Source organism: Dendrobates tinctorius, unplaced genomic scaffold, assembly GCF_039654945.1.
Source record: "Dendrobates tinctorius isolate UK_male_01 unplaced genomic scaffold, ASM3965494v1 ptg000011l, whole genome shotgun sequence".
Classification (NCBI taxonomy): domain Eukaryota; kingdom Metazoa; phylum Chordata; class Amphibia; order Anura; family Dendrobatidae; genus Dendrobates; species Dendrobates tinctorius.
Window position 1 is genome coordinate 89,762,090 of NW_027361679.1, and position 22,045 is coordinate 89,784,134.

General features: G+C 45.4%; 1 protein-coding gene across 7 annotated transcripts in view; it reads right to left on the reverse strand.

The window, feature by feature from the left end:
- The window catches only part of MPND (MPN domain containing), a 145,559-nt gene that overhangs the window by 42,252 nt on the left and 81,262 nt on the right, over nt 1–22,045 (reverse strand). For 5 of the 7 annotated variants that reach the window (XR_012220129.1, XM_073544578.1, XM_073544601.1 and 2 more), the window contains exons 3-5: nt 16,809–17,042; nt 16,610–16,721; nt 3,129–3,201 (exon numbers count right to left, since the gene is read on the reverse strand). Coding sequence is in view for 4 of the 7 variants with exons in the window: in XM_073544578.1 (XP_073400679.1) it covers nt 3,129–3,201; nt 16,610–16,721; nt 16,809–17,042 (419 nt within the window). In the remaining 3 variants the exon portion in view is untranslated. Of the gene's footprint in view, nt 1–2,996; nt 3,046–3,128; nt 3,202–6,858; nt 13,292–16,609; nt 16,722–16,808; nt 17,043–22,045 lie in introns of those variants that run through there. The other 2 variants (XR_012220123.1, XR_012220124.1) reach the window with 2 other exon arrangements.

Sequence of the window (22,045 nt, forward strand, 5' to 3'; positions counted from 1 at the left end):
CAGAAAATACCCAAAAGTGACACCATTCTAAAAACTGAACCCCTCAAGGTGCTCAAAACCACATTCAAGAAGTTTATTAACCCTTCAGGTGCTTCACGAGAACTAAAGCAATGTGGAAAAAACATTTAACTTTTTTCACAAAAAATTTACTTCCGAACTTTTTTTTGGATTTTCACAAGGGTAACCAAAAAAAGGACCCCAGAATTTTTTGTGCAATTTCTGCTGAGTACGCCGATACCCTAAATGTGGGGGAAATCCACTGTTTGGGAGAACGGCAGAACTCGGAAGGGAAGGAGCACAGTTTGACTTTTTGAACCCAAAATGAGCTGGAATCAAGAGTGGATGCCATGTCACGTTTGGAGAGCCCCTGACGTGCCTAAATAGTGGAAACTCCCCACAAGTGACCCCATTTTGGAAACCACACCTCTCAAGGATTTATTCCAGAGGTATAGTGAGCATTTTGAACCCACAGATATGACACAAGACTTGATAACATTAGGTTGTCACAATGAATAGGTCTTCATTAGTGTTGAGTGCAAGTGCTCGTTACTACAGTTTGCATCGGGTGCTCGAGTATGCACCAAATATTGCGAGTGCTCAAGTGACATCCTCATGTCCCTGCCCCGCATGTTTTGCGGCTGTTAGACACCAAGAAAAAACATGATGGGATATGCGATACTCTGTGCATACCAGAGCACCTGATGCAAACTCGAGTAGTGAGCAATACAAGCCGTCACATCGTTGTCATATTTTTTTTTTAACTTTGGAAAAAAAAAACAAAAAACAATTCTCTCTCCCACCTGAACATAACCCTAACCCAACCCCAACAATAACAGCAAACAATGGAAAAAAATAAAAATATGTATATATTTTATAATTTTTATCTAACTAAAAGGGTGACAAAGGTGGATTTGATTTACTATTTTTTTTTATTTTGATCACTATGATAGACCCCATCACAGTGATCAAAAGGAACAAATAGGAAAAATTCCCTATTGTTGCTGGGTACCGGCCGGTGGATCTAGGTGAAAGCACTGCTAATGTGCCCGCCAGAAAGATGACGCAGGGGTATGGAGCAAGAGGACCCCGGAGAATGGCGAAGGAGCTCGGGGGACCTCATTTCTCTCTTCTCTGATATGTTAGATCATAACAGAGGAGAGAGAGATTCATTTTAAATTGAACTTCTTTTTTTGTGTGATCATCATTATTCGGTGACTAAGGCTGGTTTCACATTAGCGCTTTTTAAGCGCACGCACGGCCGGGGGTAGCTCCGCCCCCGAGCCGGCTCTCTGCCCGGCGTGCCCGCCCCTTGCTTGTAGCGCCGCCTCCTAGCGCACAGCGGCGCCTGCGATCGGCGCACCCTATCTTTAGCATAGGGTGCGCAGATCGTGCGCAGGCCGTGCGCTAGTTGCGCTTTGACCTGCGCTGCGCACTTTTGACGGTGCGCCGTGCGCGCCAAAATCCGAAAAGTTTGATTTTGGCGCGCACCATCAAAAGTGCGCAGCGCAGGTCAAAGCGCAACTAGCGCACGGCCTGCGCACAATCTGCGCACCCTATGCTAAAGATAGGGTGCGCCGATCGCAGGCGCCGCTGTGCGCTAGGAGGCGGCGCTACAAGCAAGGGGCGGGCACGCCGGGCAGAGAGCCGGCTCGGGGGCGGAGCTACCCCCGGCCGTGCGTGCGCTTAAAAAGCGCTAATGTGAAACCACCCTAACAAGGATCATGTGACAGGGGACTGTAAAAACCGGCCCTGATCACAATGTTGCTAGGCCAACATTTCGGATTTTAAAAATAATTTTTCAAGCTGGTGCTATAAAGTATTCTAATTTACTGAGATAATGACTTTTGGGTTCTCATTGGCTGTAAGCCATAATCATCTACATTAGCAGAAATAAGCACGTGAAATAGATCACTCTGTGTGTAATGACTCTATAATATATGAGTTTCACTTTTTGTATTGAAGAACTGAAATAAACTTTTTGATGATATTCTAAATTTGTGAGAAGCACATGAACAATGTTTTGATTGCTTTTTATTGCATATCTTTAGGGAGGACTGACGACCAAAAAAAGGCTAATTTTGGAGTTTATATTTTTCACTTCACGGAATTTACCGAATGGGATAAATAATTTCATATTTTTATAGACTGTACTTTTACAAATGTGGCAAAACTAGGTATGCTTATTTCCTCCACATTAGCTTTGTGCCGAAGGGATCTGGTGCCTGTGTGCATTGGAGATCACGCTATTTAAAGAAAATCTGTCAGCACATTTGATCTATCTAAAATATTAATACGTTTCCTTTCACAGATTTTCTTTAAAATATAGCTCTCAGGAATTGATAGCGACATATAAATGGTTAAGCAACAGCAATCACAGCTACATCTGGCTGCTGCTGTTGCAACTCAGCTGGCATCTCCCTGGTATGGTGCGGTATCAGCTCTAGAGCCCGCTCCATTCACAGGGACCAAACCTGACATACAATTATGTCATGTCGTGAAGGGGTTAACTTCATATCTGACCACCTAGACTGATTGACACCTCCTCTGTATCCCTCCTACTTTGGAAATTCCATACTGGGCGGCTATTAGGGTGAGCGGAGACTGAATACCCTTGGATTCAGGAGCTTGTGTGTTCTAAAATTGCTCATAAAAAACATGTTCATCTTAATATCAGGATTATATAGTCATTATGACATGGATTTTCAAAACTAACACACTAGCCATATGAAAACTTATGACAAATCCACTTTAAATGAGTAGTCCAAGCTTGAAGACCCTCCAATATCGAGAGAAATTAAACAATTGTGGAAAGATGAGTGGGACAGTGATGTAAAAGTTTGGCAGAATAAGTTATCAGGTTTATGGTGGTAAATAATTTTTCATTAGGGCTATATAGATTTAGAAGCCTTTTCTATACACAATAAATATAAACACAATAAATAAATGATCATTTCAGAGCTGCACTTTTTGATTATTTATATAAATTTATATTTTACCGTAAAATTAGCTGGGTAATGTGAAACATTTCAGGAAATTTGAAGAAATCTGGTTAGAGAAAAATACCTTTTTACTGTAGGTAAATAGATTTAGAAATATTTGTACATGCAGTGCATCCTTTTGTACTGTACCTGGCTGAATCCCGACTGCCTAGTGTGGAAAATTTCACGGGTGTACGGCTTTCAACTTGACTGCTTCTCAGATCTACGACAACAATTCTCAAGTAAGAAAAGGAATGTGTATGTACACAAGTAAATAACACTTCAAGAGAACACAAAGTTTATATAGAAATGGTGGCAATTGGTAACACATTTTTAGGAATGTACCAACATTATGGGCTTGCTCACATGAGCGTATAACATGGCACTCGGCCTAATGGGGCAGAGCCGACCATCGTTTTCTTTGTCATGCCGATAATCGAATCACGCACAACCATACAAGTCTATCGGTGCGGGTGAAATATTGGATGTCATCAGTGTGCAGTCCGATTACCGCAGACACAGAGAATGGAGGAGATGTAAAAATTAAGTTCTCCATCTTCTGTGAACCTGTGATATGGTTCTCTCCTGCGAGAGAATCGGATCACTCTAATGTGACACTCAGATCTAACTCTGACAGAGTTTGATCTGAGTGACATTAGCATAATAGGCCAGATTCTCTCGCATGAGAGAACTGATGGCCATGTGACCCCAGCCTAACACTTTGAATGCATTTCAACAGTTAATTGCCATTGTATTTGATGAGCAAAGGTTTTTCAGTTTCTTCTGACACACAGAAGGAAAAATTTCCCCCCCTTTTCTGTGATGACATATGAAGGTAGGGGTTTGGCTGTGTTCCTTGCCGGTAGGGGTCTTACAACACAAGCAATTTCAGCCACTTAGGGTACCATTACACTTAGCGATGCACCGCACCAGCGATCCTGACAACGATATGGATCGCTGGTGCATCGCTAAGTGGTCGCTAGTGAGCTGCCACACAGGCAGATCTCACCAGCGACATCGCAGGGGTCGGGGGTCACTACTTACCTGTCAGACGCGGCGATCCTGACGTCCTCCCGCCCGTGTCCACACGTCGCTCGTTGGCGCCACAGGAAGCCCAGCAGGAAGTGGCCGACGAGAAATGATCAAGGAGCTTCTTGCGCGACCAGCGATAATCAGCGGGGAGCCGGTTGGAGGTAAGTATCACATGTAGCGATATCGCTAGCAATATCGCTGCTACGTCACAAAATCGGTGACTTTACAGCAATATTGCTAGCGATATCGCAGTGTTATGATTGAGTCACTGTAGGAAAATGAACTCACAACATCGCAGTGTGTAATGAGGGCTTTAGTCTTGGTTCACAATGAACCCTCTGACTGTGGGAGAAAATTCTATTGGGACTTATATCAAATCCCCGCATAGCGAGATTCGGGTGTATGTGCTGACATTGGGTCAATGACAGAAATTATGCAAACCGAGTGTGCGCTGTTGTACACCATTCTCGGCAATTAATACCTAGTGATAAGTGTGACAACATAGCATTTCTTCTTAATTATACCATACGTAAATTCCTTAGGCTCAGAATCAGACTATTTTCTGAATTGACTCTTCTTGTAGGTTGAATGGATATTTGTAAATTGATGTATGCTTGTTATTTACCTCTTACATCAGCTCCTAAAGTTTGTTGTACTGTTACCTTTGCAAAACAGGGACCCAAGGTCACTGAACAATAATGTTTGCCAATATGTTGATTACATATTATACCAGGCCATGCAGTTTATTGACTTGCAAACATTGAAGGATAATCAAACAATGCGGGTTAACCTCATCACCCATACCCCTTGACCTGTGAATCATGGCTTGAAGGACAGTTTTGAACTATATAAGGACACTTTGCCTCTGTTCCACAGGACTCTACAGGATGTCAACTGCTACACTGACCATCAATGAACCCTCAGAGACGTCGTGAAAAATCCAGGTTGGGACACATCAGGTCACCTGGCACTTACCACACTGCTCTCGCTTATCTTCCTAAGCTTGTTGTTACCTCCTCTCTGTGGGTGCCTGCAAAAAGCAGTGGGGGTAGCCAGTCCTGGAAGTGGCTCTAATCTCGGCAAGTCAGTGGAAGGGAGAGAGTGTAATTTGCACTATATCTCTGGTATTTGCTGGGACTGTTCTATATGTTATTGTTTGTTGGTGGTTCAATAAATTATTGGCACACCGTTTTACCCTCACCCTGTGTTGTCTGAGTAGTATTATGCCCACAGTAAAAGGAGAGTGGGGGATTAATGGGATGATCCCTGGTCCATGTGGTCTCAAGCAAACAGACTAAAGCACCCGCTGACCCCGTGTCTCCACAATAAGCAAGAAACTTGGCAGTCACAATTGATTAACTTAAATTATAGTGATTTAATATGCAATCCAACAATAAGGTTCACAAACGTTTCGGTCTACATCAGACCTTCCTCAGGGTGCTGCATGGCAAAAAAAAATTCACAGAAGACCCATATTTACATATATGTATCCATAGTCATAGATTCAAATTCCATTAAACAGTAATGTATAGGATAGCGTTAAGACATCATATACCTCTAATCTTATTTGTGTCAAAACAACATATCATATTGTCCAATTGAGTGAAAGACATCTATAAAGAAAAAGAAATCCCTTAGGCTAGGTTCACATTGCGTTAATGCAGTCCATTCAACGCATAGCGTTAGCGGACTGCGTTAACGCTACTCCCTGCGGCGATCGCATTATTAAGCATCTGCGCTAGCAGTGACGGACCCTCGGACGCTGCAGACCGCGTCCGAGGGTCCGTCACAGAATGACGGTACATCGCTAACGCATGCCGATTACGACATGCGTTAGGGATGTGCTCGTCTATAGCAGTCTATGGGTGCGTTAACGCATCCGTTACATAGCATTAATACTGCTATGTAACGGATGCGTTAAACGCACCCCTTTAACGCAATGTGAACCCAGCCTTATGCAGTGGACGTGACGGTAATCAAAGGAAAGAGCTCCTAAGGGTGGTGACAGAGATATACCAGATAGCCTAACTGTCAGAAGGGGATAATCGCTAAGTGCCCACGTTGCAGAAATGCTGCGGAAATGTCTGCCGCGGGTAAAACGCATGCAGAATTCGCATGCTTTTTCCCCGTAAAACACAAGCGTTTTTAGCTTGCAGAATGCTTGCACTTTTCCAAGCGATTTGAAGCATCGCTTGGAAAAGTGATTGACAGGTTGGTCACACTTGTCAAGCATAGTGCTTGACAAGTGTGACCAACTTTTTACTATTGATGCATTATTAGTAAAAGATAGAATGTTAAAAATATAAAAAAAAAAAAAAAAAAAAAAAAAAGAGATATACTCACCTTCTGTCGGCCCCTGGAGTCGTCCCACCTCTCAGCGACGCTGCAGGCTACTTCCGTTCCCAGGGATGCCTTGTGACAATGACCTTTGATGATGTAGCATCACGCAAGACCGCTATGTCATCAGAGGTCATTCGTGCAATGTATCCCTGGGAACAGAAGATGCTGGCAGCGTGGCTGAGAGGCGGGAAGGCTCCAGGGGCCGCCAGAAGGTGAGTATATCCCTATTTTTTTTTTTAATTCTCTTTTTCACAGGAATATGGTACCCTGGGTACCATCCGGACATGAAGCTCTCACTTTACGCTTGGTGGGCATAGCCACATGCGTAAAGTGAGCGTTTCAATGTAATCCTATGGCAGATTATACTATAAGAAAACCAAGGTAGCAACAAGAATAATGATCCCTAAAACTTCACTTTTAATCAATATTTAAAATCTGGACAATCCCAGTTCATAGGGACTAGGGTAATATTTAAACAGACACCAGACAAAAAAACCGGATTACTTACCGGTAATACACTTTTGTAGAGTCCACGACAGCACCCACTGAGAGAGGGGATCCGCCCCCGGAACAGGAAACCTACAGAGAGATAAATGGGGCGGTCCCCCTCGCTCCCTCAGTTTGTGTTACCGAGAACAACGGAGGAACCGCCATACATGTTTTAGTCAATTTGTTTGGGCGATTCATCTATCTTACCCCTACATCATTTAAGTTTGCTAAGTTTAACCACGTATAAAATTTTAATTACAATCTCCGCCACCAAGGAGACCCATGTGAAAAAAGTTTTACGGGAGGGAAGTGAGCGGGTGCTGTCGTGGACTCTACAAAAAAAGAGTATTGCCGGTAAGTAATCCGGTTTTTCCTCTTCACCACGACAGCATCCACTGAGAGATTTCCAGAGATAATCACTTGGGAGGGCACACAGTGTTAAGGACTGATCTACCGAAAGACAAATCCTCGGTAGAGGATAAATCTAGTCTATAGTGACTATAAAAGGTAGATGGAGAAGACCAGGTTGCAGCCTTACATATTTGCTCAATTGGGACGTTTGCCCTCTCGGCCCAGGAGGATGATATGGCTCTAGTAGAGTGCGCCTTAATCCCCAGCGGAGGTTCTTCTCCTTTAGCCAAATATGCCATTGTGATCGCATCTCTAATCCACCTGGATAATGTGCCTGTTGTAACTCCAGCCCCCTTTCTGTTGCCCTGGAAGGAGACAAAAAGAGACCTACTCTGCCTCCAGGGACTGGTCCTATCCAGGTAGGCTAGTACAGCTCTCCTCACATCTAAGGTGTGATATTTCACCTCGTCCTGGTTTGACGGGTTTTCGTTTAAGGAAGGTAGGTATATCTCCTGAGACCTATGAAATTTAGTTACCCGTTTGGGAAGGTATGACGGATCTGTCTTCAAAATCAGTCTGTCTCGTGTTATTGACAAGAACGGAGGGTCTATTGATAGAGCATGAAGATCACCTACTCTTCTAGCTGATACTAAAGCCACTAGTGTAGCAGTTTTCAATGAGAGGCACTTCACTGATGCTGAATCTATGGGTTCAAACGGGGCCTGAGTAAAGGCATCCAAGACCAGAGTAAGGTCCCATGCCGGAAGCCGAGGAATATGCACCGGTTCTGATCGTTGACAGGCTGAAACAAAACGGGTCACCCATCTATTTGCTGCCACATTATAGTTAAATAGGGCTCCTAAGGCCGATATATGGACTTTAAGAGTATTTACTGAGAGGCCCAATTCTCGGCCTCTTTGAAGAAACTCTAAGATGGCCGTAATGGGTGGTTCACCGGCTAGCCCTGCTGGGTGAAAGGTCAGGAATTTCCTCCACACCTTGGCGTATATCCTTGTTGTAGATTCTTTTCTACTTTGTAGCAGGGTATTAATCAGGTTTTTCGAAAAGCCTTTCTGCTTTAATAGTTCCCTTTCAAATTCCAGGCCGCTAGGTGTAGTGCTTTGACCTGTGGATGGTAGCAGGGTCCCTGCGAGAGAAGATCTTGGTGCAGCGGCAGGATCCACGGGTCGGTTATTGACATGGCTCTCAGCCATGAAAACCACGGCCTTTTGGGCCAAAACGGGGCTATCAAGATGACCCTCGCCCTCTCTTGTCTTATTTTCCTGACTACTGTTGGCAGGAGAACCATTGGAGGGAAGGCATAGGCTAGCTGGAATGTCCAGGGTGCTTGGAGGGCATCTAGAATGTCTGGGTTGTCTGACCTGTAGAGCGAAGCAAACCTTCTTACGCGTCTGTTGGCTCTGGTTGCGAACAGGTCTATCTCTGGTCTGCCCCATTCTGACGCTATCGTCTCGAAGACGTGCCTGCTGAGGACCCACTCGCCCTGATATAGGACCTGGCGACTGAGATAGTCTGCTTGAGAGTTGTCCACTCCTCTTATGTGGAGCGCCGACAAGGAGTGAAGATGTACCTCGGCTACCTCTAGGATCTTTTCCGCAATAGACATCAACGGTCCCGATCGCGTACCTCCTTGTCGGTTTATATAGGCCACTGCGGTGGTATTGTCTGTCTGGACCCTCACGTGGGTTCCTCTTAACTGCGGGAGAAATTGAGACATCGCATAGTAAATTGCTTTTAGCTCCTTTACATTAGAGGAGGTTTCTATTTCATGTTTACGCCACCGGCCTTGCATCATGTGCTCCTCCAGGTGGGCCCCCCAACCTAAGGGGCTAGCATCCGTGGTGAGCACCTTGGAGGGAGTTACCCACCATTGCACTCCTTTTGACAAATTGGTAGCATTCAACCACCACTTTAGGGAATTAACCACTTCCAGCGATAGGGACATCTTCCCTTCCAACCGTCCCTGCAGTCTGTTTCCTGCAGAATAGCCCACTGTAGCTTTCTGGAGTGGAACTGAGCCCATTGCACCGCTGGGATGCACGATATCAGGGATCCCAGCAAGAACATACCCTGTCTCAATGATATTACGGGTCTTCCTATAGTATTTTGTATCTTATTGATTATAGCCACCGCTTTAGCGTCTGGTAGAAAACATTTTTGGCTTAAGGAATCTACTTGCAGGCCTAGGAACCTCTGACAGGTCACCGGTTCTAGCCTGAACTTCTCCCAGTTAATTAGCCAGCCCAGTGTTTGTAAGGATGAGATAATCCTAGCCATTCTTGTTTCGCACTGAGAAACAGAATTCCCCACTACGAGTAGGTCGTCCAAGTAAGGGATCAGTAGGGTGTCATTCAGTCTTACATACGACATCACCTCCAGCATCAATTTGGTAAATACCCGAGGAGCCATGGATAGCCCGAATGGCATTGCCGCAAACTGGAAATGCTGAATCCGACCCTTGAACCAGACCGCTACCCGCAGGAACTTCTGGTGCTCTCGGAATATGGGGAGATGGTAATAGGCATCCTTTAGGTCCAAGACTGCCATATAACACCTGGGAAACAAAAGTTTTATTGCAGAATTTATTGACTCCATCTTAAATGGCCTCAGCCTCAAGAAGGTATTAAGCTTCTTTAAATTTATTATAGTCCTGAAAGAGCCATCTGGTTTTGGGATTAAAAATAGAGGAGAATAAAAGCCCATTCCTCTTTCGTCCCCTGGGACCTCTATCAGGACCTGTTTAGTTAGCAGTACTGCAATCTCCATCTCTAGTGCTTCCTGCTGTATCTGGGATTTCATGGAAGTCAATAGGAAGAGGTTCGGTGGATGCCGAACGAATTTTAGTTTTAGGCCCGATGAGACGATATCAATGGCCCATGGGTTTGATGATACCTTCCCCCATTGGTGGCTGAATTTCAGTAGTCTGCCACCTACCGGTGTACTGGTATTAGCGGAACCTGTCTCCTCTGAAGGGACGTTTTCTGAATAGATTGCCCCTTTGTTTGGGGTCCTTATTTCCCCAGCGATCCTGGGGTTTAAAGTCTTTCTTTTTGCCAAACGGCGGTTTTCTGTAGGCCCTCCTATTAAAGGGAATATACGGGTTAGGAAAACCTTTCTTTCTCTCCCCCGCTTTTGTTAAGATCTCGTCCAGTTCCGTACCAAATAAGTACTTACCCTGGCAGGGTATAGCATACAGTTTAGTTTTTGTTTGCGTGTCTCCTTTCCACCCCTTCAACCATAAGGCCCGCCGGCCTGCATTGGTTAGTCCTGCTGCTCTAGCGGATAAACGGAGAGAGTCCGCTGAGGAATCGGAGAGGAAGGCAGCTGCTCCTTTAATGAGGGGCATAGAGGACAGGAGTTTACTCCTGGCCACTCCATTCTTAATATTGTCCTCTAGGTCATTCAGCCACACTAACATTGACCTTGCCGTGCACGTGGCTGCTATTGCGGGCTTAAAAGCTGCCGTACATGCTTCCCAGGATCGTTTAAGGAGTGTATCGGTCTTACGATCCAATGAGTCAGCCAACGCTCCTGAATCCTCTACCGGCAGGGAGGATCTACGAGAGGTAGAAGCCACTGCCGCATCCACCTTGGGGGCTCTCGACCAAGCCGTCAATTCCTCGTCGTCAAAAGGATATTTACGCTTTGACGTTAAGGGGAGGAAGGTTCTCTGCCCTTGTTTCTCCCACTCCTTTTTACTAGCTCTTTTATAGCTGGGACCACTGGGAATGCTCAGACCTTTTTACGGGAAATGCCTGCAAACATTATGTCTTGCGGAGTCTTGGGGTCCCTACTCTCTGGTAGCCCCATGGTATTCCGGACCGACTTAACCAAGTTACTGACGCTATCTGTAGGGAAGCACGTCTGCTCCTCATCCTCTGAGGAAGGGTATTCCTGGGATCTATCAGAGTCTAGATCCCCGGTTTCTGACGGTGAGTTTGACGCCGGCGAAGCTCCCTCTCTTGGTGAACCTATTTCTCTCACGGAGGAGTGACCTCCCAGACTACTGGAGCTGCCTAAGGCCCGTAGCTCTTCTCTAATTATCGCTCGGATATCCTCCTTCTTCCGCGAGGATTCGTCCTGTAAGGCCTCCTCAGTACACGACTGACATAATCTTTTAGGGTGGCCGTCTGGGAGGGGCTGAGAACATAAGGCACACTCTCTATTTTTCGCCTTCTCCGTTCTTTTGGCCTAAAAAAGGGGGGTGTGGACCAGAAAAAACGGACATCAGTTATTTATTCTGACTAAAAACACTCACCCGTGAGTTTCGTCAGTAAACTACCGGCTGCGGGGTCCGCGACTCAGGCTTAGGCGAGGCGTGGGACGGTTTCTTCTCTTTACGTTTTTTCTCTAAGGGCTCGTCTTGTCTGGAAGGTCCGCTAGATTCCTTCCTGGAGCTGCCACTTCTTCTGGTGCTACTACTTCTCCTTGTAGTACCGCTTTGTCTGCTGCCATGTGTGGATTCCACTGGCTGATTTAACGGGAGCGAAGCTGGGTCATCTATGGATGACATGACTGCGCACTGGCGCTATGCTCGTGGCTTCTTTTTATAGGTTTTTCTTATTGATGCTCCACCATTTTTTTTTTTGCCCCATCTGCACATCGCCGCCTCCTGTGTTGACCCCGGAAGTTGTCCTACCACTTCTGGGTCGCCTCTGCCTGGGAGCGCCGCTGGAAGTGCTTAAGCAGCAGCCGCCGGACAGTGATCCCCACGCACCCGGCCGCACCCCTTGCCGCAGGTATGATCTCCCGTAGCGCTGCCTGTCACAGCGCTCAGGCCCCTCTGCTTTCTCCCGGGGGGTCGCACGGCCAACATCCTGGATATAGCCTCATGGCATCTGTAATGCGCTCGCCACCTCCTGGGCGCTCAGGCTCTTCTGCTTTCTCCCGGGGGGGCGCACGGCCGCCATCCCGGATATGCCCTCATAGCATATGTAATGCGCTTCTCGCCCCTTCCTGGGGGGGGGTATACGCCCCGTCCATTCAGTGAGCCTTGGCACCTTTCTTACCTCCGGCCTCACCTGCATTACCAGCTCTGGGGGGGGAAAAAAAAAAATCGCCTCTCCGCCCGACGCTGCTTCCAGTCCTGGGGCCCCTGCTGCTCATATTATGCACGCAGGCGGCTACCAGACCAGGTATCCTCTTCTGCGGGTTCCTTTCCAGGAACAGGAAACCAAACTGAGGGAGCGAGGGGGACCGCCCCATTTATCTCTCTGTAGGTTTCCTGTTCCGGGGGCGGATCCCCTCTCTCAGTGGGTGCTGTCGTGGCGAAGAGGAAAATAATAATAAATGCTCCGGGCCACTAAACTCGCTCTAATAGTCCCTAGCAATCCCTGCCTAACCGCGGAGGTTGGCACCCTAATTGTAGACGATAGTGGCGCCCCCGCTCAACGTCGGTGACCCTAATACACCCTAAGAGACCCTAGTCCACAACGAGGATACACAGAAAAACACAAACACACAATAAACACCCCAAAAAAAACCCTGGTGGAGAGACTGTATAACGTCTCTAAGATATTAGACTTATCTCGTACTGGAATCATGGGCATATAGACCCACCCTGAATAATATCTCGTAGTAAAAAATACTGATACATAGCAGCTGTTGATGACTTATCTCGTAATAAAAAAGGCTTATGCTGCAAAAAATGACAGACCAGATATAGCCCCCAAAAGAGAGAAAGAAAAAAAGTTTATACAGTAAACCACAAAAAGTGCAGCCACAATAATGCACAATCCAAGCACTTCAGGTTAAATAACCACAAAAACTATCCACCAGATGGAGATTAGTGGCATGAAAATAAAGTACAAAACGCTTATTAAGTCATGAATAGTGGACATAATAGTCCTACATGTAAACAATGACGGCAATAAAAAGCATTCCCTGATTAACAGGTTGCCCTAATACAAAAACACTTTGCCATCCATCAAACAATAAGTCTGTCAGCGTTATGAAATTGTTAACGCTTATCAGCCATCAGAAGATATGAGGCCCAGCCCGACGCGTTTCCCCCTCCTAAATGCTGAGGGTTCATCAGGGGCAAAAAAGAAAAGGGGTCATTTTTTGCAGCATAAGCCTTTTTTATTACGAGATAAGTCATCAAAAGCTGCTATGTATCAGTATTTTTTACTACGAGATATTATTCAGGGTGGGTCTATATGCCCATGATTCCAGTACGAGATAAGTCTAATATCTTAGAGACGTTATACAGTCTCTCCACCAGGGGTTTTTTCGGGTGTTTATTGTGTGTTTGTGTTTTTCTGTGTATCCTCGTCGTGGACTAGGGTCTCTTAGGGTGTATTAGGGTCACCGACGTTGAGCGGGGGCGCCACTATCGTCTACAATTAGGGTGCCAACCTCCGCGGTTAGGCAGGGACTGCTAGGGCCTATTAGGGCGAGTTTAGTGGCTCGGAGCATTTATTATTATTTTTTGTCTGGTGTCTGTTTAAATATAACCCTAGTCCCTATGAACTGGGATTGTCCAGATTTTAAATATTGATTAAAAGTGAAGTTTTAGGGATCATTATTCTTGTTGCTACCTTGGTTTTCTTTTTGTCTTTGATCCTGAAAATATTTTTTGGAGGTTTTTTTCAGATTATACTATACCCTTAAGTAAAAAATTCAAATCCCAAGATGGGTTTCTATTTGACCTTCTAGGATTTATTTGAGAGGCAGCTATCAAATCTTTTTATCCATCTGTACTCTGCCAGATTTGTATCCAAGTAAGAGCTTAAAGCCGATAGATGGATCTGGAGGGTACTTGGTCTTAGTCCTTTTGACAATCCTTCCTGCATAAAATCCAGTATTTTAGCTATCTCCGGATGAAAGAGGTCTTAGCACAGATTGAATTAGTGTCCTGCTTTCTGCTTTTCTAGAGAGTCTGAATCAACCCTTCTGAGAGGCCTCTGGCTCTTAAGATTGAGGCTTCAGAAGTCAGGCAGCTAGATTTAGTCTCTAGGGAGGTCTAGCGCCCCAAACCATCCTCTTTTTGGCCACATTGGAGCTATGTGGATCATCTTGACACGTTTTGCTCTGATCTATTGCAGTGTTCTCGGCAGTAGTGGAATTGGAGGGAATGCATATGTGAGAAACCTTCAAGGGGTGAGGGGGGGGGTGAGGGGGGGGCGAATGCATCTACTCCCGCTGAAGTGTCTCTGGGATCCAGGGAAAACATTGGTTTTACTTTTGCGTTCTGGTGATTGCAAATAGATCCACACCTGGATGACCCCATTTCTCTGTGAGAATGTGGAATATTTCTGTATTCAAGCTTCCTTCCCCGGGATGTAAGGCTCGAATATGGCTAATTCGGATTTGGTGACAGATTCCGAACATATTCGCTCAACTCTACTCACTCTTGACACTAGTTTTGGAAGATATTGTTTCCTCTTCCAACTTTAGGATAATTCCAGCGACCCGATTTACCTTTCTCTTTGTATTGAAGGCTTTGGGCCTGTGATGGCCGAAAGGATTTTTTCCTAAAGATTTTTGGCTCTGGCAGCTATTTCTTTTTACCCAAAGATTTTTCCGAAAGATAAATGAGAACTGATCCAAATACACATTCTCCTTTCAAGGGAATACAGCAAAGCTTGGACTTTGAAACACTATCTCCGTTCCTCATCTTCAACCAGAGAGCTCTTAGATAAGACTGAGGATCTGACTGCTATCCTAACCGACTGCTGAACGTCCGGTACTTTCTGCATGTGCCTTAAAGGCCTGTCACACTAAGCAATATCACTAGCAATATCGCTATAAAGTCACTGGTTTTTGTGACGTTATATATATACACTTACCTCCGACCTCTCCCCCGCTGGTTATCGCTGATCGCGCGAGAACGTCCTGGACTGTTTCTCGTCATCAGCTTCCTGCTGGGCTTCCTGTGGCGTCGACGAGCGACGCGTGGACCCGGGCGGGAGGACGTTAGGATCGCCTCACTTGACAGGTAAGTAGTGACCCCCGACCCCTGCGATGTCGCTGGTGAGATCTGCCTGTGTGGCAGCTCACTAGCGACCACTTAGCGATGCACCAGCGATCCTGACCACGTCATATCGCTGGTCGGGATCGCTGGTGCATCGCTAAGTGTGACAGCACCTTTGCAAGCGCGATGGAGGACAAGAGGAAGACAGCAGCTGAGGAGCTACGGGAGGCCCTTAGCCCTCAACATCAACTCAGCGTTACCCAAGGGTGCAGGAGAGTCGTGAGGTCCCGCTCCTAAAGGTGAGGGAGCTAACAGAGAAGGAAGGCAGTACACGATCGACCTCAGCAACCCGGTTCTCTGCAACGTTTTTTGTCAGCGCCGGATCGGCTTTTCCCACAGCGCATGCCCGGACTCTGTGAATGTTAACCCCACAAGTGCCCGGCGAGAGAGAGAGAGATCTCTCTCTGTCACCCGGACACTTGTGAGAGATCTCTCTCGCCGGGCACTTGTGGGGTTAACACTCACAGTGTCTGGGTGAGAGAGAGAGATCTCTCTGTGGGGTTAACCCCACAAGTGCCCGGCAAGAGAGAGAGATTCTCTCGCCTGGACACTAAGTGTTAACCCCCCATGTCTCTCTCTCCACCCCCCTCTCCTCTCCCCTCCCCTCCCCTCCCCTCCCTTTCAGCAGCTGTCTCTCAGCGGCTGCCTCTGTCCACCTCCTCCTGCGGCTCCTTTAAATCATGTCCGAGCCGTATGTCTCGCCGCATACACATCCGGTGTCACGGCTGCAAGCCGGATCTGGCGGACCGGCTTTTCGCCGCACGCCGCCGGACCCCACACACCGGATGTGTGAAAGTAGCCTAAGTGTTTTGTGTGACATATCTCTGATTTAAGGGCATGAAAATTCAAATTTGGAAAATTGCAAAATTTTAAAAATTTTCGCCAAATTCCCATTTTTTTTTTACAAATAAACGCAAGTCATGGCAAAGAAATTTTACCACTATCATGAAGTAGAATATGTCATGAGCACCCTCGGGGGTAAAGGGGTTAATATGGGAAAGTAGCAACTTCATCACCTTCCAGCAGTTCAGTGTCCTTTTCTGCCCTGCACGTACTGTAAGCCTATGTTCCCATGATGAGTTTCTGGTGAGATATTTTGAAAAAAAAAGGCACGTAATCCATTTTACTTAGTCAGTGCAGAAAATCTACAATGTAAAAAAAACTCACCAAAAGCTCATTGTGTGAACATAGCCCAAATGTTCACAAAACAAAACATATCTAGTGTGAACTAGTAGATACTAGACTAGCGGCCCTGTGATTGTCATTTTTTATTTTTTATAGTAAGTTATCTACATTCCTAGTGCACAATACATTTTGTTTGCTCCTCAACATAAACTGTATATCTAAATGACCAACAAAAGAAACAAAATACAAGTTTTTAGGCATCATCCACAATTTCAGCTTGCTTTATCTATTACGGTACCTTGTTCTTTTTTGCTGCCATTTGGTTCCATGTTACATATCTTTCCACATCTCGAGTCCACATCTCCCTCCACTTCAAGTAAATCATATTCTTCTCCTTCACTTAAAGGACTCTGCAGGAAGCATATGTATTAAAAATAGGAGAAGATGCGGAGGTGCACAAAAGACACTTGCAACAAAGGAAATAATTATGCTCTTACTCCTTCAGTCGTCATCGAGCCATGAAGCTGATTCTGTCGCAACCATGCAGTCTTGTACTGATCCAGCTTTTGCCCTTTGTACCGTACTGATGCCCATCCACAGCCAGATTTCTTTGCAGGGTTAACTAGACGTTTGCAATGTGTAGCCCATGCACTGGGAGAGTTAAAGGCTTGACCACTTTCTTGCCAAATAATTTTCCCATCCAGCAAAAGATCACCAATAAACTTCCTTCCCTGAGATAGAAATAAAATAGGTGCATTTTGTGACATCCAATCCAGCTTTCCTAAAGGTGGTGAATACAAGTAAAAGAAAAAGCAGGAAAAGTGTCCATACCCTTGGCACAGCTTTCAGTAGACCCTCATACATATTAGATGGCCGATTGGTCTTCCCATAAGGCTACGTTCACACAACCATATTTTATAACTGAGTGCTGACCATGTTATTCAAATGATCTGCCAGGTGACCTTTATTGTTTCACGGATCAAATAGCCATGTCAAAAAATTTTACAAAATTGCAATAAAAACATTTTTTTTATACTAAATAAACTTATCTTATTTATTTCAGTAAGAGCATTGGAGATGGGTCATGGCTGGGTCTTCCAGCATGACAATGACACAAAACACATAGCCAGAGCAACCAAGGAGTGACTTTGTAAGAAGCATTTCAAGGTCCTGGAGTGGCCTAGCCAGTCTCCACACCTGAACCCAGTGGAAAACCTTTCAAGGTAGCTGAAACTTAGTGTTGTCCAGCGACAGCTCGAAACCTGAAAGATCTGGAGAAGATCTGTATGGAGGAGTGGGCCAAAATCCCTGCTGCAGTGTGTGCAAACTTGGTCAAGAACTGCAGGAAACATCTAACCTCTGTAATTGCAAAAGGTTTATGCACCAAATATTATCGTATTTTTCAGACTATAAGACACACCAGACCATAAGATGTACTCCAAATTTTCAGAAGGAAAATATGGAAAAAAATTAATACATCAAATTGGGGACCATCTTACAGTCTGAATTCAGCTTACCAGGGAAATTGGCAGTGCTGGTGGAGCGGGGTCACAAGAGGTGTTTGATGGTCCAGCGATGATCTGATTCCCGTCCCTGGCTGGTGCAGCAGGTTCGGTGGTGCTCGGTAGTGCACCAACATTTTGTGAAAGCCCGGAGCCCTCGCGCATCCATTGCTGCAATGCGGTGGCCTCCGGGGAAAATGGCCGCTGGAGGCGGCACATGCGCAGATTGAAATCTCAGCACTGAGATCCAAGTTTTGGATGTCCTTGCGAAAACAAAGTAATTTCAAGACTTTCTACTGAGCTTTTTATTAAGTCCACTGACAAAAACAATATTCTTAAGTATGGGAGTCCTCATCCACGGAAAATAATTTAATCTTTCCCCTATAGCCAATTCTTGCAAGCTAGAGGATAGTGAGTGATGAAAAGGTATTAAGTATCTTGAGAAAATTCAAACAGAGAAACTATCCAAATAATTTACTCAAGAAATGGGTGAAGGTGGTTAATACAATAGAGCGTGACTCTATCTTGTAGTAAATTGAATGTGGGGAAAATAAGAGTTTCCTGATGGTGACTACTTTCAGTGAAGAGAGCGATACCATTGTGAGAATTATTAGACAACATTGGGCCATGCTGGGTAAATGCTTACCAGACATTGAGGAGTATCAATCTCCTCCAGTAATGTCATATAAAAGGACGAGAAATAAAAAACATGTATTGATTCATTCTGACTTTGGCCCTAAAAAAAAAAACAAAAACGCAGACATACTTGACTGGAAAAAGGAAAACAGGCTGTTTTCCATGTTTAAACTGTATCACTTGTTCCTACATGATGAAAGGTACCAGCTTTCAACATCCTAGTACTAACGAAAAGTACACTATTAAAGGGAACCGGTCACCCCTCCAGGGCGTTTTTAACTAAAAGAACCACCTTCAGCAGCACCAAGGCTGCATTCTGTGAAGGTGGCTCTTTTGTTTCTGAAATATTGACTTTTATAACTAGGTCCTCATACCTGGAATCAGTCAGAGAGGTACGGCATGTCCCACTGTATAAGCCGCCTCCTAGCTGTCCATCAACCCCCTTGTAGCGTCCGGCACCGCCTCCTCCTGTGTTGGATGCCGGAGGGCGCCTGCGTTGTTCCAACAGTTCTCGGGCATGCGCAGTGCAGGCTGCCCGAGAGCTGACATCAGGCTATGAAGCCTGCGTGTTTTGGAGTCCCCTGATCCCACCCCGCAGTGTGTTATAAAGTATTCACACTGCAGGGCTGGGAATCTTGCACCTGCGCATTGAACAGCTTTAGCTTCGCCTGCCTCCATCTCCCTCCTCCTCTTTAGTTTTTCTCCTTTGGCAGTGTCTGATGAGCTGAACTGCCAGTGAACTAGTGGTACCAATAAAAATGTCAACTCGTCCCGCAAAAAACAAGCCCTCATATGGCTCTGTGGGCCAAAACATAGAAAAATTATAGCTCTCAAAATGTGATGATGCAAAAAACTAGTTTTTGCAATAAAAAGCGTCTTTTAGTGTGTGACAGCTGCCAAACACAAAAACCCAATATAATTCTGATATCACTGTAATCACACCGACTCGAAGAATAAAGTCGTCTAATCACTTGTACTGCATGAGGAACGGCGTAAAAAATAAATAGAACCAATTCTTTACCTGCTGTTATTTTTTCATTCTGCCTCCCAATGATAGCAGTAAGGCTCTGCGGTGAGTGCTTACACCGTGGATTCCGTGTAAATCTCTGAAATACATGATTCAGACAGGACCTTCGACGAAAGATTCCCTATAATGAGGCAGATGGAGGAAGTGGACGCCATAGGATCTGTGATCCGGAGGAGTCCGTCTTTTTAGGGTTGCATAAAAGTGCCGCCTGCCACAGTTCTGTGCACTTCTTAAAACGACACCGCTGAACAGAGGCCAGACGAAGTCCAGAATAACTCTGCTGCCTCATTATAGTGAATGGATCTCTCGGAGGTTTCATCTGAATCACGTCACTCAGACATTTAGATGGAAACCGCAAAGTAAGTGCTCAGCGTAGAGCGCCGGATAAATATGATCCCAAACCTTATGCAAAATGCTCCCAATAAAGGTTTCAACTCAATCCACAAAAAACGCAAGTCCTCACTCAGGTCTGTCATCTGTTAATGGAAATATAGGGGGCTGCCACATTACTGGTAGCACAGAGGCTCTGGAAAAGCAAAATGGCTCCTCAGCCGCCAAAAGAAATTCGGCAAATTCTCTGCTCCCAAATCCAAATGCCCCCCTCCCTTCTGAGCCCCACAGTGTAACTGAACCTCATACTGCGTACACTAGGGTGCCAAGGAAATGCATGGTAAATTTTTGAAGGTCTTACCTAATTTTGTTCCTTTTTGGTGATAGATATTGTATAATTTTCTTTTTTTAAGATTAGTTATCATTTACTGGTAGCTCAATGGCACATCATATTGCAGTTTTAAATGTTTGTTTAGTATTTATCGTCATGCATATCCCGCGTTATGTATGGTATGTTATGACGTTTACCGATCAGATTAATTGATTTTATATTTTGATAGATCGGGCGTTTCTGAACGCGGCGATACCAACGGGCGTATCTGAACGCGGCGATACCAAATGTGTGTATAATTTTTTTTAACCCTTTAATTTTCATACTCGCAAGCGAAGGGGAAGGAGGCCCCCGTGACAGAAGGGAAACACAGCCAGCAAAGTGCAGCAGATTCAGGAGGCATGCTGGAAAAACAGTTATATATGCAGGGCCAAATTAATTTCAAGTTACTAGCAAAAGAAATGGCGGTTTACCTGGCTGAAGATTTCAAGCAGGCTGTAGCCGACATGATACAAGCCACCACCAAAGTGCTGCAGTGCAGGGTGACTCATCAGGAAGGGCAGCTACAGGAGGCGGAGCACAGGATCTCAGAGGCTGAGGACAGAATCTGCCAGTTAGAGGCACAGGTTAATAATTTAAAGAGTCAGTCCTCCTACACAATGGATAAACTGGAAGATTTGGAAAACAGGTCCCGCAGAAATAACTTGAAGCTGATAGGTCTCCCAGAGTCAATAAATGCACAACAGTTAAATGATATATTTGAGACAGAACTGCCAAAGGAGTTGTGTCTGTCATACAAATGCAGAGTGGAACATGCTCATAGAATAGGCCCTCCTAGAGAGTCCTCGGAATCTGACAAAAGCAGGACTAGACAAAACAACAAGGCAGCACAAAGACCGCGTCAATCTGTGGCAAAATATCTGAATTTTAAAGATAAAGAAGAAATACTTAGAGCCTATAAGGGGAGGCAGCGACCACTGATAATACAGGGACACAAAGTCCTTCTGTTTGGAGATTTTTCGGCTGAAGTGACACGAAGGAGGAGGGCATTCAGCGAAATATGTACTCTACTGTTAAAACGCAATGTAAGATTCCAACTGAATTACCCAGCAACTTTGCGATTCAGAACAAGAGAGGGTACGATGAGGTCGTTCGTGGACCCTAAAGAGGCCATAGAATGTTTAAAACAGCAGATGCCCTCTTCCGGCCATCAATCGCCAGGAAATACCAGCCCACCAAGAGGGGTGGCGGAAAGGAACATAGAAGAGGAGAGAGGGACGACTCAGCCTCATGCTTATAGACTAAGATCGGAGGCGCATACGGAGGGGGACAATGAGGGAGTCTCAATGGCAAAAGAACAGAGACCCCCAGTGACAAGACCCCCAGTGACAAGCTCAACCAAAAAAGCCAAATAAGACAAGATGCAAAAAGGAATCAAGGACGGAGAAACTGATATAAAATACATCTCGTGATTGGTAAGGGAGTCCAGTTAAGGCTAAAGTCATACAAGAGCCACTTGAGAGATGGTGATGAAGACTAAGAGATAAATATAAGCTTAGTAAGGACTGTTTACTATCACCAACTCTCTGAGAAAAAGTAGCTGTACATCAGTAACATCTGAAAGACGTACGAAGATGCATTATCTACTTATATGTTCACTCGTCTGGGACCTAAGAGGAGGGACTCTCTTGGATGTTTGTGGAGAGACGCTCTCTTTCCCCTACAGATTTCATAAACTACCGCACCCCATGGAATACCTTTTTCTTGTTTTTTTTTTTCCTGTTTTGTTTTTCCTTCCCTCCCCCTTACCGCCCCCTTTTTTTCCCCTTTTAGGCTATACGGATACGGCTGGAACGAATGAAAAGCCCAGGTCGCAGACTGCAGCAATCTACGATGTGGGGTGCACCA